General features: G+C 38.4%; 1 protein-coding gene across 2 annotated transcripts in view; it reads right to left on the minus strand.

The window, feature by feature from the left end:
• Window positions 1-364: 364 nt before the first annotated feature.
• TIAM1 (TIAM Rac1 associated GEF 1) overlaps window positions 365-12,308 on the minus strand; it is a gene marked incomplete at its 5' end in the record, with an annotated part of 87,774 nt that continues 75,830 nt past the window's right edge. For both annotated transcript variants that reach the window (XM_083361810.1, XM_083361809.1), the window contains 6 exons: window positions 365-3,091; window positions 4,859-5,031; window positions 5,219-5,306; window positions 8,475-8,577; window positions 10,407-10,465; window positions 12,068-12,176. In XM_083361810.1, coding sequence (XP_083217936.1) covers window positions 2,607-3,091; window positions 4,859-5,031; window positions 5,219-5,306; window positions 8,475-8,577; window positions 10,407-10,465; window positions 12,068-12,176 — 1,017 coding nt within the window. In that variant the 3' untranslated portion in view covers window positions 365-2,606. The remainder of the gene's footprint in view (window positions 3,092-4,858; window positions 5,032-5,218; window positions 5,307-8,474; window positions 8,578-10,406; window positions 10,466-12,067; window positions 12,177-12,308) is intronic.

The raw sequence follows: 12,308 nt of genomic DNA on the forward strand, positions 1-12,308 counted from the left end.
TAGCACAGTATTTGAACAAAATGATCCAGTTAAGATCTGCATATGTGGGACTGATTGGGGTAGATTGTAAGGGCGACTCCGAAATATAATGTTTCCATATTTTATCTATATCTTAAATTTGCATTTTATTACTATTTTAACTTAAATTGTATTTTAATTCCATTTTAAATTGTATTTTATCAAATTCCATTTCGGATTGCTTTTATCTAGTTTTGGTGACGGTTTGTTGCTGGAACTTTGTATTTTGATATGGCCCAAGGGCTAATCAATAAACTTGTTGTTGCAAATCTCCAGCCAGTATAACTAAAATGTTTTATACTGAAATAAAATAAGAAAAAAGAACATGTTCCCCCAACATTTTTCAGCATTATTTTATTTGACAGGCATTTACAACGTTCCATTCATATGCCTAAAAACATAAAAATAGACTTTCTTTTAGCTTATAAAAGAAATATATAAGAACCTTTGACATTGACAGTTCATTATATTATGTACAAGAACAATGGCACCCTCCAAGCACAGGACGTCCAGCATTTCACAGGCTTATTGTATTCCACTAGGGACAGCAAAAGCATTGTAATGTCTAATAAGTTGGTACACAACTGATTTAATTTTAATATGATGAGATACACAGGGCTTAGAAAGCTTTTTAATAAAACGGTTAAAAAATAGTAAAAGTTGAGAGAATAAAACTATCAAAATACTGAATATAGTGCACTGAGAATCAAACAGGTGACACTCCAATACTGGTTGGGACATGAAACAGCAGATGGTACTGGGTAATATTTCCTGTTCATGTCACCAAACATAGCCATAGCTAATTATACAAAAGTATCCCCTAAAGCTACTACAAAATTTTAGATTTCTAATATACCTACTAATGTGTCAAACATCAGTAGGTCTGAAAATAATCCCACTTGAAAAACAAAAACCCCCAAATCCTCCCATTTTTGCAGAGCAAAACTAAAATGGGGAAGCCATATAAATATTTAAAAAGAAAAAAGTGCTTTAAAAATTATTTGGAAATCTTTGATTTGTACCCTGTTGTAGATGTTTAAATAGGAAGTTTTAAATGTAATTGAAAGTTGCCTGTTTAGTATATTGTATTATTTAATAGTGTGGAGAGGGAATCAAGTAATAATGTACACTAATCTCACATGGATGAGGTCAGCTTTTCTGGCCATAAAATATTTAATTTTTCCTGAGCCTAACTTGATCAGGCAGGGAGGATCAAACTCACCCAAGGTGAAATCCTACCAACTGCAACAAAATCACAACAGGGATTAACTCAACCTCCTTGGATGTTCAGCTCGCTGACATTGCTAACTTAATTCCAGTCTTAAATATGTGTAGCTGCCCACTGATATTTTACAGAAATGAGATTTTGTCCATAAAAGTTTGCAGTTCAGACTATAAAACCAACACCTTCAAACCCTTTCTGAAAAGTTTGTGGTTTTACAGCCCAAACGTGGAACTGAACAGCACAGTCCTTGGCATGTCTACTTGAAAGTCAGTCTTACTTTTCAGTAATTGCAGTTTAACACCATCAAATCTCCATTCATTTGTGCCTTTGCATTTTAGGTAACATAGAGAAAACTATTTTCAAGTGTTGAATTTTGATCTCTAAAGTTGGGGGAAAAAGATTTTGCATTGTTATATTTTTATGTAAAATTAGAAATTCCAACATTGACATTAAACTAAGCACAGACCAAAAAGAACTCAGCACAACATAAATTCCAGATTTTCCCTCACACATCCCTAAAATACACATTGCATCACCAAATCAAGAGATTTTCACTTCGCAACAGGAAGCTTTGTGAATGCTACTGCATGCAGCTACCTCAGCTACTAGAGATGTTTGGCACTATAAAGGCTATAACTTGTTAAAGAAGAAAAGAAAGGGAAGGCCGGTTCTAATTCCTGCAAATAAGCAACTGGACTACTCAGTGGGTGGTGATGTCAAACACCTAGTTAGCAGTGCATGTGCAGTGCAGATCATCCCTTCTATGTCCGTGAGTGTTGAATGCAAGTTATTCCCTCCATTCAACACCATTCCCACTTGTGGTACCTCAGAAAGAAGGAAATTCCATGTGCAGAATAGATTGCCCTTGCTGGATAAAGGTGAACAGCTTTGAGTTGAAGAGTGAAATCTGCTGCAGTCATGGACAATTGTTCCTTGTTCGCTGCAACTTTTTAAAGATGAACCTATGATTTTACTTATCACATATAAAATTAATTTGCTGTTGTGCTATCACTTAAGCTAACTTGCTGCACGCATATATTTCAAGAAAAACACCCACAGCATTGTGTTTTTTAGCAATATCTATGCAGCCCATTATATTATGCAGCCCCTGATTTGTTTTTAATAAATAAAGCCCTTGGTACTATATAGAGAAGGACTCGAGCTCATTCCATTTTCAAATTTTACTTCACTTCTCCTTTTTATACTATTTTAAAGGAGAAAAAAGAAGAGGCTGTAGTTTCAACCAGTTTAGCTGCCATTACTATATGTGCAAGTATGCATTCTAAGGGATGGTTCTCCACAATATATAAAGGATACATTTGGGGTTCACCTATACCTAGCATCTAACAAGAAAGTATTGGATCTAAAGCTCCGTGTTTAGTTTTCTTGATGGTACAAAGTCTTGACGGCGAACCCAGATGATTTCTTCACCATTGCCTTCCAGGCCACCATTAATTCCAGACAGAGCAGCTTGCTTCTTTAATTGAGCCATTCTGGATGCATGTGAGCCCATAGTGTACCGTGTTTTGTTTCCCCGATATGATTGGTTGTTTGTAATAGAGACTGACTGCAATTGCTCCTGGAGTTCTTTTTCAACCACAGTGCTCTTCAAAGGCTCACAACAGTCCTCCTCATCACTGAGAATATCTGTTTCTTTTATGTCCTCTTGTTCTTCATACTGACCAAGATCAAACTGCTCTTCTACCCAGCGGTCAGTGTCCTTGTTGTTGGATGTCTGATGGATCTCTTTCTCAGGACTGTTGGCAAAGACGGCATCTGAATCAATGGTAAATCTGTTTCGAGCTAGGCGGCGCCTTCTCCTCCCGAGTGACTTGCTTGGGGCGGACACTGCGCACACACAAAAATAAAATCCCAGATGCTTTTATACAGAGAAGTTTGAACATTTTAAAAATTAGCCTTTACATTCTTTTTTTCCCACAATAAAAGTAAAGGTAAAGGTTTCCACTATTATATCTGGTGATTATTTCCGTTTCTTGCCAAGGAAGCCAGCTTTGTCTGAAGACATTTCCATGGTCATGTGGCCACCATGACTATACACCAAAGGTGCATGGAATGCTGTTACCTTCCCAACAGATTGCTACTTATTTATCTACTTGCATTTGCATGCTTTCAAACTGCTAGGTGGGCAGGAGCTGGGGCAAGTAACAAGAGCTCACCCCGTTGCACGGTGCTCGGGTCTTACACCCAGGATATCAGCTTTCCAGCTGACAAGCTCAGCATATTTAAACCACTCAGCCATCATGCCCCAATGAAGCAAGTAAAATCTGACAAGATATGACTTGGGGAATTGATAAACATGAAGAAAGGCTAATAAATCTCCATGATGGAGATGGACAGTTTAGAAAAACAACATATAAGTATATTTATATAAGAAATACAAAATAAATTAAAAAATGAGTGCTTTGAATGTGGTAAATGTGTTAAAATCTATTTGTGCTGTATGTGTGCATGTGTGTCTGTGTACCTGTATGCCTGAAATAAATAATAATCATTGAAATTTTTTATACCTAAATTTTCTATGCAGACAAATGAAGTTGCATACAAGGTTAAAATCAGCCTTGTAATTTTTAAACTATGCTGTAGTTAACCACTTAGATATTATAATGGAAAATGAAGCTAGTACTTTTTCTTCCTCCAATAGATAGAATTGTCTCAGTTAGCTTTAACATCTGGACCACTGAAACTGAAACACATGAGCTCAGTCATCCTCTGTTACTTCTCACTTCATGGTTTTAAGATATGCTAATAGATAAGGCATCAGGGACGCGGTGGCTCAGTGGGTTAGGATGCTGAGCTTGTCGATCAGATGGTCGGCAGTTTGGTGGGTCGAATCCCGAGTGCCGCGTAACAGAGTGAGCGCCTGTTACTCATCCCAGCTTCTGCCAACCTAGCAGTTCGAAAGCATGTAAAAATGCAAGTAGAAAAATAGGGACCACTATGGTGGGAAGGTAACAGCGTTCCGTGTGCCTTTGGCGTCTAGTCATGCCGGCCACATGACCACAGAGATGTCGTCGGACAAGCGCTGGCTCTTCGGCTTTGAAACGGAGATGAGCACCGGCCCCTAGAGTCGGAAACGACTAGCACGCATGTGCGGGGGAACCTTTACCTTTACCTTTAATAGATAAGGCAATTCAGTAGGGCTTTAATAGCACTGCATGTCAGACATTTGAAGAGACGCAAAAGTAGCAGTGATGGGGCAAAATACAGACAGATGATATTTAATGTGATATCCTGACCTATGGAGGGACACGTGGGGTTTTTTGAATTCAGTTTCCTTTCACACGTCACAACATTCATCAAGTAAATACCGTAAGTCTGCTGCTATGGGAGTTAATTAATAGATACAATCTTATTACACACTTCTGAAGCTACAATAAGTGGGATAAAAATATTAATGAGGAAAAGCATTCTTTGTGTGGCGGAGCTTTGCTTTGTTTTGTTTTATAAATTCTCTCAAGGCTAATCTGTTCCAGGTACGTAATGTGAGAGGACAAAGTAATCAGTGAGTGGGGCATTGGGTAGGATCATCCTTCCTTGAACTCCTTCCCCCTCCCCCCTTTCTGGAGTGCTTTAACAAATTTTAACCAGGAGTACCTGTCCTGTTCATAGTTGGCCTTGCACCTTTCAGTGCACTTAGCCTTTTTCCTCCAAATGGGACATAGTGCTGTGCTGAGGGCAAACTTTCAGTTTTAAGAAGTTGTCTTCTGTGTTTGTCACGCAAAATTGAGTGCACAGCTTTCAGGAAATCTTTCCTGTGTTCTGAGGAACTGAAAAGAAGAAAGAAAGAGCACATACCAGTTAGATGCTGGTCTGGCAGCAGAATATTGACACTTATTTATTTAGTGCAGGGGTAGGCAACCTCGGCTCTTTTATGACTCATGGACTTCAACTCCCAGAATTCCTGAGTCAGCTAGTGCAAATGGTAATATAATTTTGCAAACCATCACTGCTTACCTACAACAAAGATGGAATGACCTCTCTGGCCTGCCTTCAGACTCAGATTTCACGTGAACTATCTCACAGACAGAACTGGTCTCCGTGTCTAGAGAAAGAGAAAGAGAAATTTAAAAACATAATTTTGGTTTATTTACTGAAAGCATTCTGTAGATTTCAAAAACAATCTCATCAGAAATTTAAAGACTGCTATGATGATTAGCTTTTAAAAGATGCTTGCTCCTCGGGAGGAAAGCCATGGCAAATCTAGACAGCACACTAAAAAGCAGAGACATCACCCTGTCAGCAAAAGTGCGTATAGTCGAGGCTATGGTCTTCCCAGTTGCAATGTATGGCTGTGAAAGTTGGACCATAAAAAAGGCTGAGCGCCAAAGAATTGAGGCCTTTGAACTGTGGTGCTGGAGAAGACTCCTGCGAGTCCCTTGGACTGCAAGGCGATCAAACCGGTCAGTCCTAGAGGAGATCAACCCTGACTGCTCTTTAGAAGGCCAGATCCTGAAGCTAAAACTCAAATACTTTGGCCACCTAATGAGAAGGAAGGACTCACTGGAGAAGAGCCTAATGCTGGGAAAGATTGAGGGCAAGAGAAGAAGGGGACGACAGAGAATGATGTGGCTGGATGGAGTCACTGAAGCAGTAGGCGTGAGCTTAAATGGACTCCAGAAGAAGGTAGAGGACAGGAAGGCCTGGAGGAATGTTGTCCATAGGGTCACGATGGGTCGGACACTACTTCGCAGCTAACAACAACATGATGATTAGCTTAGTGAACTAAATATCTAAGATTAATTGGTTCAAGAATTATAGCCCCAGGAGTGCTGATGTGAAATGATGGATTATTTCCATGTCATGCTGAATACACAGAATGACCATAACATGTAAAAGCTTCTTAATATGGTTGCAATCCATCACATCAAGCATCTTCCCATTAGCAATGTCCAATACTGGTACTACTTTTTTTTCCACTCTGACTTTTCTTACGTGGTGAATGATTCTAAAAACCATCACAATCAAACATTCCCAAGTAAACAATATTCCTTCCACAAAGATGTCTCTGCCTCTGTAGCACCATAAGGAGCTGCAGCCGGTTGCAGCATTGCGTGCACATCCTCCGTTCATTTCAGAGTGGACTGTATATGACCCCCATTCAAACCATTTTGTTAATAATCAAATGTGAACAATTTGAAGGGATCTTTTTAAGCAACTGCCATTGTATTTGGTCAATACATTTTTGCTCCTATGCTGTAGTTGAGTATACCATTACCAATGCTATTTTCTTTAAAGCCAAACAATGAAAATCTAAAAAGTAAAGTCAAGGAAGCTTATATAAGCAAGAATAGACAACTTTCACATTATCTACTGAAACTCTACAATAGTGAATTCTTCTATGCTCAGCATAAATCTAAACAGAGTCCTAAAAGTAGAGCAAGAGCTACCATTAGCCATAGCCAAAAAAAAAATATATACACACACATACATACATACACACACACACACACACACACACACACACACACACACACACACACATATATGCTGTTGTATTTCCAAAGAAAATATTGTCCATATACCTACAATGTCATCCCATGGTACAACATGAAAACAAACTACAATCTCATCGGCCATGAAACCTTTCAGTGTCTTAATTAAGGTACCTTGCTGTTTCCTTGCTTGATCCAGCTCTCATCACAATTAAAACTCTCAGTAGTGAATCTAAAAACTCCTACAGGCACACCACAGGGAGTGCACATCACCAACTCATATTAGGAATACATATTAGGAATTGAAAAGCATCTGCAAATTGCTCTATATTTTGAGACTACAAATTTTATATCAGAAAACAGAATTTGTGTCAGCTGATGCAGATACATACACACATACAGAGAGAAAGAAAGACATGACAAAAAGAACTACATGAGCATTAAGGACAATTTCAAATCTATTTTCATGTTAGAAGGATAATCTGACAGGTGAGACTCAACGTCCTTTATATTTTTAAAGATTAAATGTATCTGCATAAACAAGAGTCGTTGGGAAGGCTATGTTAACCCTGCTAATGGCCTGTTATCCCTCATGGGTAAAGGAGGCTGAGAAATAGTGACTGAGGCAAATTCCAGAAGAGATAAGGGCTGTGGGAGAGGGATAAAGAGGTTTTCTGGCCAGTTAGAAATAATGATGCTATGGATACTAATAAGCAATGTAAACAAAGAAAGGGGGGACCAGCAGAAACAGCACCCTGAAGCTGTGTTTAGCAAGCATTAGTTCAAACACTAAAATAATGGTGCCCCCCCCCACTCCTTTAAGTAACTTTGTTGACTATCAGAATTATTGTAAAGTTAAATGTTCATGTTGTGATTCAGGGTCAGCCTGTGGGTTCGAAATTTGGGTCGGACGATTCAGAGGAGGAGGAGGGGGGTGTTGGAGAGGTTGCTGAGGGGGTTGGAGAGCTTGCTGATGAGAGCCCTCAGCCAGGCCCCTCCCACCTGGTTACGACGCAGACCCAGCTGTGTGAGCCTGACAGCGTGGATGAAGATGAACCACAGCTGGCCCTGTTCAAGGACGCCCGACGCAGGAGGCAGTCAATCAGGAGTAAACAGAGGAAGGCAATGGGGCACCTCGGAAGGAGGCAGAGAGAAGCCACGCCCTGAACTGTTTAAAAGGGGAGTGCGTGGGAGGGCTGGTTTGCTGCAGGCAACCGTTTGAATAGTTCCTGTTTCATGGTTTGTGTCTTGTTTTGCTCTATTTGCTTTTGTGTTCATAAATTTGGCAGGCTTAGTTCCAGCCTCTTACCTTCTTGTAAAAGGGGTTGTCCCTGCCTTATCTGCAGGGCCAGTAGTAGGCTGGTACTGCAGGGCCAGTAGTAGGCTGGTACAGTTCAATCACTAAGAGTTTAACTCTCTTTAAAAGAAGAAAGTGTGAAAGCAACCGTGCTACACAATTCCTGCTCTCTTTAGGTTCCTGTGGTGAAATTCAGGAAATAGGAAACCAACAAGAATTTGAGCTAACACCCACATTTACCAAATAAAAGACCCCATTTGGGCAGTTAAAACTGTTATCAAATATAATCTGAATGGGACATCCTGCTATTTTTTTCTGCTATCTTTTTTTTTGTAATTCTTATTTTGATAAATTGGCTTTCCTGCTGGATTATATACTTACCAAACATGTAGTTTGGTAACTACCTGGGATATAGTTTTTCAAAAGAGAAGTTGTACAGTAACCAAATGAAAAAAATCGTAAACAAACCATTTAACCCTACCTGCACTTGCCAATGCTCGAACTTGCAAAGCTTCCAAGGGAATCATGTGTCGGAAACGAAATGGGTCTGAGTCGTCATAAATGGAAGCTCTATGTGATCCACCCTATGTAGGGAAAAACAATTCTTATTAATGGTATTATGAAAACTGCTTTATTTTACATCAAATGTTTAAAATATTTGCAAAAGCCTTCAATCTTGATCAATACACAGTGAACGAAAGTAATGGAATTAAGGAAGTTGATAGGAGCTTTCCTTAAGGGCTGCTTCATTGTTTCATCCCCTCATGATAATTTCTGAAAATTATTTCATGATAATTTCATGAAAAAATAACTTTATATTGTCATTCCATTATTCCCTTAATTCGATTGTCACAGCAACCATTATCGGTATACAAATAAAATTAATAATAATAATAATAATAATAATAATCATCATCATCATCATCATCATCATCATCATCATCATCATCATCATCATCATCATCATCTTCCTGAATGGTTTTTTCTGTCTCAGGCAGAAAAAAAGGTTAAGATCATACCAAATGTCACAGGGGTATAATAGAAGATCTCTGTTTCATTTCAAGAGTATTGCCTTGTGAATTATATTTGTACCGAAATTAGAGAACTGATAATGATTATATCTGACACAGCAAACAACTAAAAGTTTTCTGCATTAAATATAAGTTGGCAGGGTATTATCGCTGCAAAAAAAGGCAAGTGCAGCTTTTACATCAGCAGAACTATACTTTCATAATTATAGGAAGACACAATTTTACTTTATTTTACTTTGGTCAAACTTCTCTTAGAACATTATAACTATTTCAAGAACAATTCACAGATATTAGAACAAGTTCAGAAAAGGTCAGCAGGCATAATTAGAAGAAATCAAATCCTACGATGAGACAATGAAAAAAATAAAAATACTTTGGGTGAGGGGAGCATAGGTTAACCATCTAAAAATGTGAAGTTCTATTCTGCATTACCCCAAATAGCAGGGCAAAGAATAATATATTTAATTTACAAAACACCAAATTCTGGTTGGATGTTAGAAAGGTATCAATTGCCCAGAGAAGTGATTGGTTGTTCTTCACCAGATATTGATATTGATATTGATATTATTATTATTATTATTATTATTATTATTATTATTATTATTATTATTATTATTATTATTATTTCTATCCATCTGTTAATGCAGCCTAACACTGTGTTGGCTTTTTTAGCAGTTGCAGCACACTGCTGGCTCATATTTAAGTGATTTCAACTAGGCCTCCAAGATCCCTCTCACAGTTACTACTATTGAACAAGGTACCACCTATACTGTACCTGTGCATTTGGTTTTTCTTCCCTAAATGGAGAACCTTACTTTTTTCACCATTGAATTTCATTTTGTTAGTTAAACCCCAATGTTAAGGCCTGTCAAGATCCTTCTGTATCTTAAGCCTATCTTCTGGAGTGTTGGCTATTCCTGCCAGCTTGGTGTCATCTGCAAATTTGATGAGTTCTCCCTCTATCCCCTCATCTAAATCATTGATGAAGATTTATGAATCATTTGATATCATGGATTTTTACTATTTTAAAAATTTAGATTATCATATAGAGTGGCCCTAATAGCTCTTTCCAGTTCTATTAGATACAATTCTATCTCAAGCACAGGAGATTAAGATCTGTATGAGCATACATTAGGAAATTAGTTACAAAGAATGAAACAGAATAGGTATATCCGAGGTGTTTGCTTTTGAACAAACTAATAGTAATAATAAATCACTCTATTAAAAAAGGAAAACTTTGACTGTTCTTTCCAAGCATTAAATTTACAACTAAAAATAGTTTAGTGTAATTATTGCTAAAATGACCTATCTAATTATCCCAATCTATCTAATAGGAAATTTTATTTTTGTTGCTTAATGTTATTTACGGTTGATAAACTTACCAACTTTTTCTTCTGTTTCACTCCTTCTTTATATACAAGTACCACAGCAGTTTTGAATACTATAAGGTAAGAAACCAAAGATAGGAAGTCAGCAGTTTGCCAATGCACAACCAGGAAAAAATATCCGCTACTAATTCTGTGGAAAATGTTCAAAGTTTCTTCCTCTGCACCCAAAAAGTTAAGGCCTAGAGAAATATAGTAGTTTTCTTCATATGCCAAAAAGAAAGAGCATAATTTTCTAAACACATGATGGCCCAATGAAGAGAACTACATCTATCGTTCTGGCCAAAAAAATAATGCTCAGTGTTTTTAACAGACAATAGCATTTATTTCATTGATAAAGAATTATAAATTGTAATCACATATTTACTGGGATTTGAGGATCTTCCCAACAGAATCAGTTCATTCATTTAACACAATTTCTCTAGAGTAAGCCCTTTAATAAGCATCATTTAATATTTGTACCTGTAAATGGTCCATATAAACAATTAAAAATGTTCTAAAATATAAAACTTTCATTTAATGATTTTTCAAAACTATGAAGAAAAAGTTAAAAATTATATAGTGCAAAAAATTACACAAATTATCATGCACACTCCTAGATTTTTCACAGGGAATTTCTCTGATATAGCATTATGCATGGAAAGAACCGAAATCAGCATTTACATACAAGCAGCATTTCAGCAAATCTCCCTGAAGGATGAACTCTGAAGATGGAAGCAAAAATAAGAGCTACTGCCTTCAGCCATTTATTTTACATTTCACGGCTTTTCTATATTTCCTGACTTACTGAGCTTTGCAATATTACTAAGCTTGTAAGGCAGGGGTGTCAAACTCAATTTCATTGAGGGCCGCATCAGCATTGCGGTTGCCCTCAGGGGGACGGGTGGGCGTGGCCTACTGGGTGGGCATGGCTAGAATACGTATGGCCTACTGGGTGGGCGTGGCCAGCTCTACATCATTCACATCAAGGGTGCCTATGGGGGCCTGGGCAGGCGTGGGACAGATCTGAAGGTCTCTGGCAGAAGGAGGGTCTCTGGGCCAGGGCCAAGGCAGTGGGGGCCATTCCCTCCCTGTTTCCAGGATGGCTTCACGGGCCACATGAAACCACTTTGCAGGCCGGATCCGGCCCCCGGGCCTTGTGTTTGACATGTCTGTTGTAAGGCATAAAAACAGACTCCAAAGCCCAAAATTGCTTCTAAAAACATATTTAAAAAAACAGCTTAAAATGATTTCCCCCAATCTAATATGTTTTGGTTCTCATCCTTTCCAATATAAAGCATGCCACAGGAGGAGGGAGTGACCTAAAATACCTGACTGCAAAGTCAAATTTTGCTCAGTTATTTTCCAATGTTTTCGCATATTTAATCAAGCTTTCCTGTGACTCTAGGAATTATTTTGATGCTTTGAAATCCAATGTCATAACGGACAATCTGCCGCAAATATTAACACATTTTGTGCCAGAAACAGGGTTGTTTGCTGTGACACACATAAAACGGGGGGGGGGGGGGAGAGCTAAACAGTTGTGATTGCCATCTTGATATTCCCCCCCCCCGCAAGCACTCCCTTCAGTGGTGTCATTGGGAATTACATGTGCATGTTTTATTTAATTTTTATATGAAACACTCTCATTTGCTTTTTCTCTGAAAAGAAGCCCGTACCGAATGCTGCCAGTTCAGGTTCCTTCTTCCACTTTCCAAGTGACGCAGGAGGATTAAGCCAGATGACTGTGGTGTGCAATAGCAAGTCTCCCATAGAAAGATCTGCCACCTGCCAGTCACACGCCCATGCAAAAGAAAATGGAGAGTTTTTAAAAGGCATTATTTAATAAAGTGACTAAAAATAAATTTGAGCCTCCTTTTCCCGGCATTCTCTGACTTTGGCCGCACAAGTCTCAAGAAA

Source organism: Vipera ursinii (genome assembly GCF_947247035.1).
Source record: "Vipera ursinii genome assembly, chromosome: 4".
NCBI lineage: Eukaryota > Metazoa > Chordata > Lepidosauria > Squamata > Viperidae > Vipera > Vipera ursinii.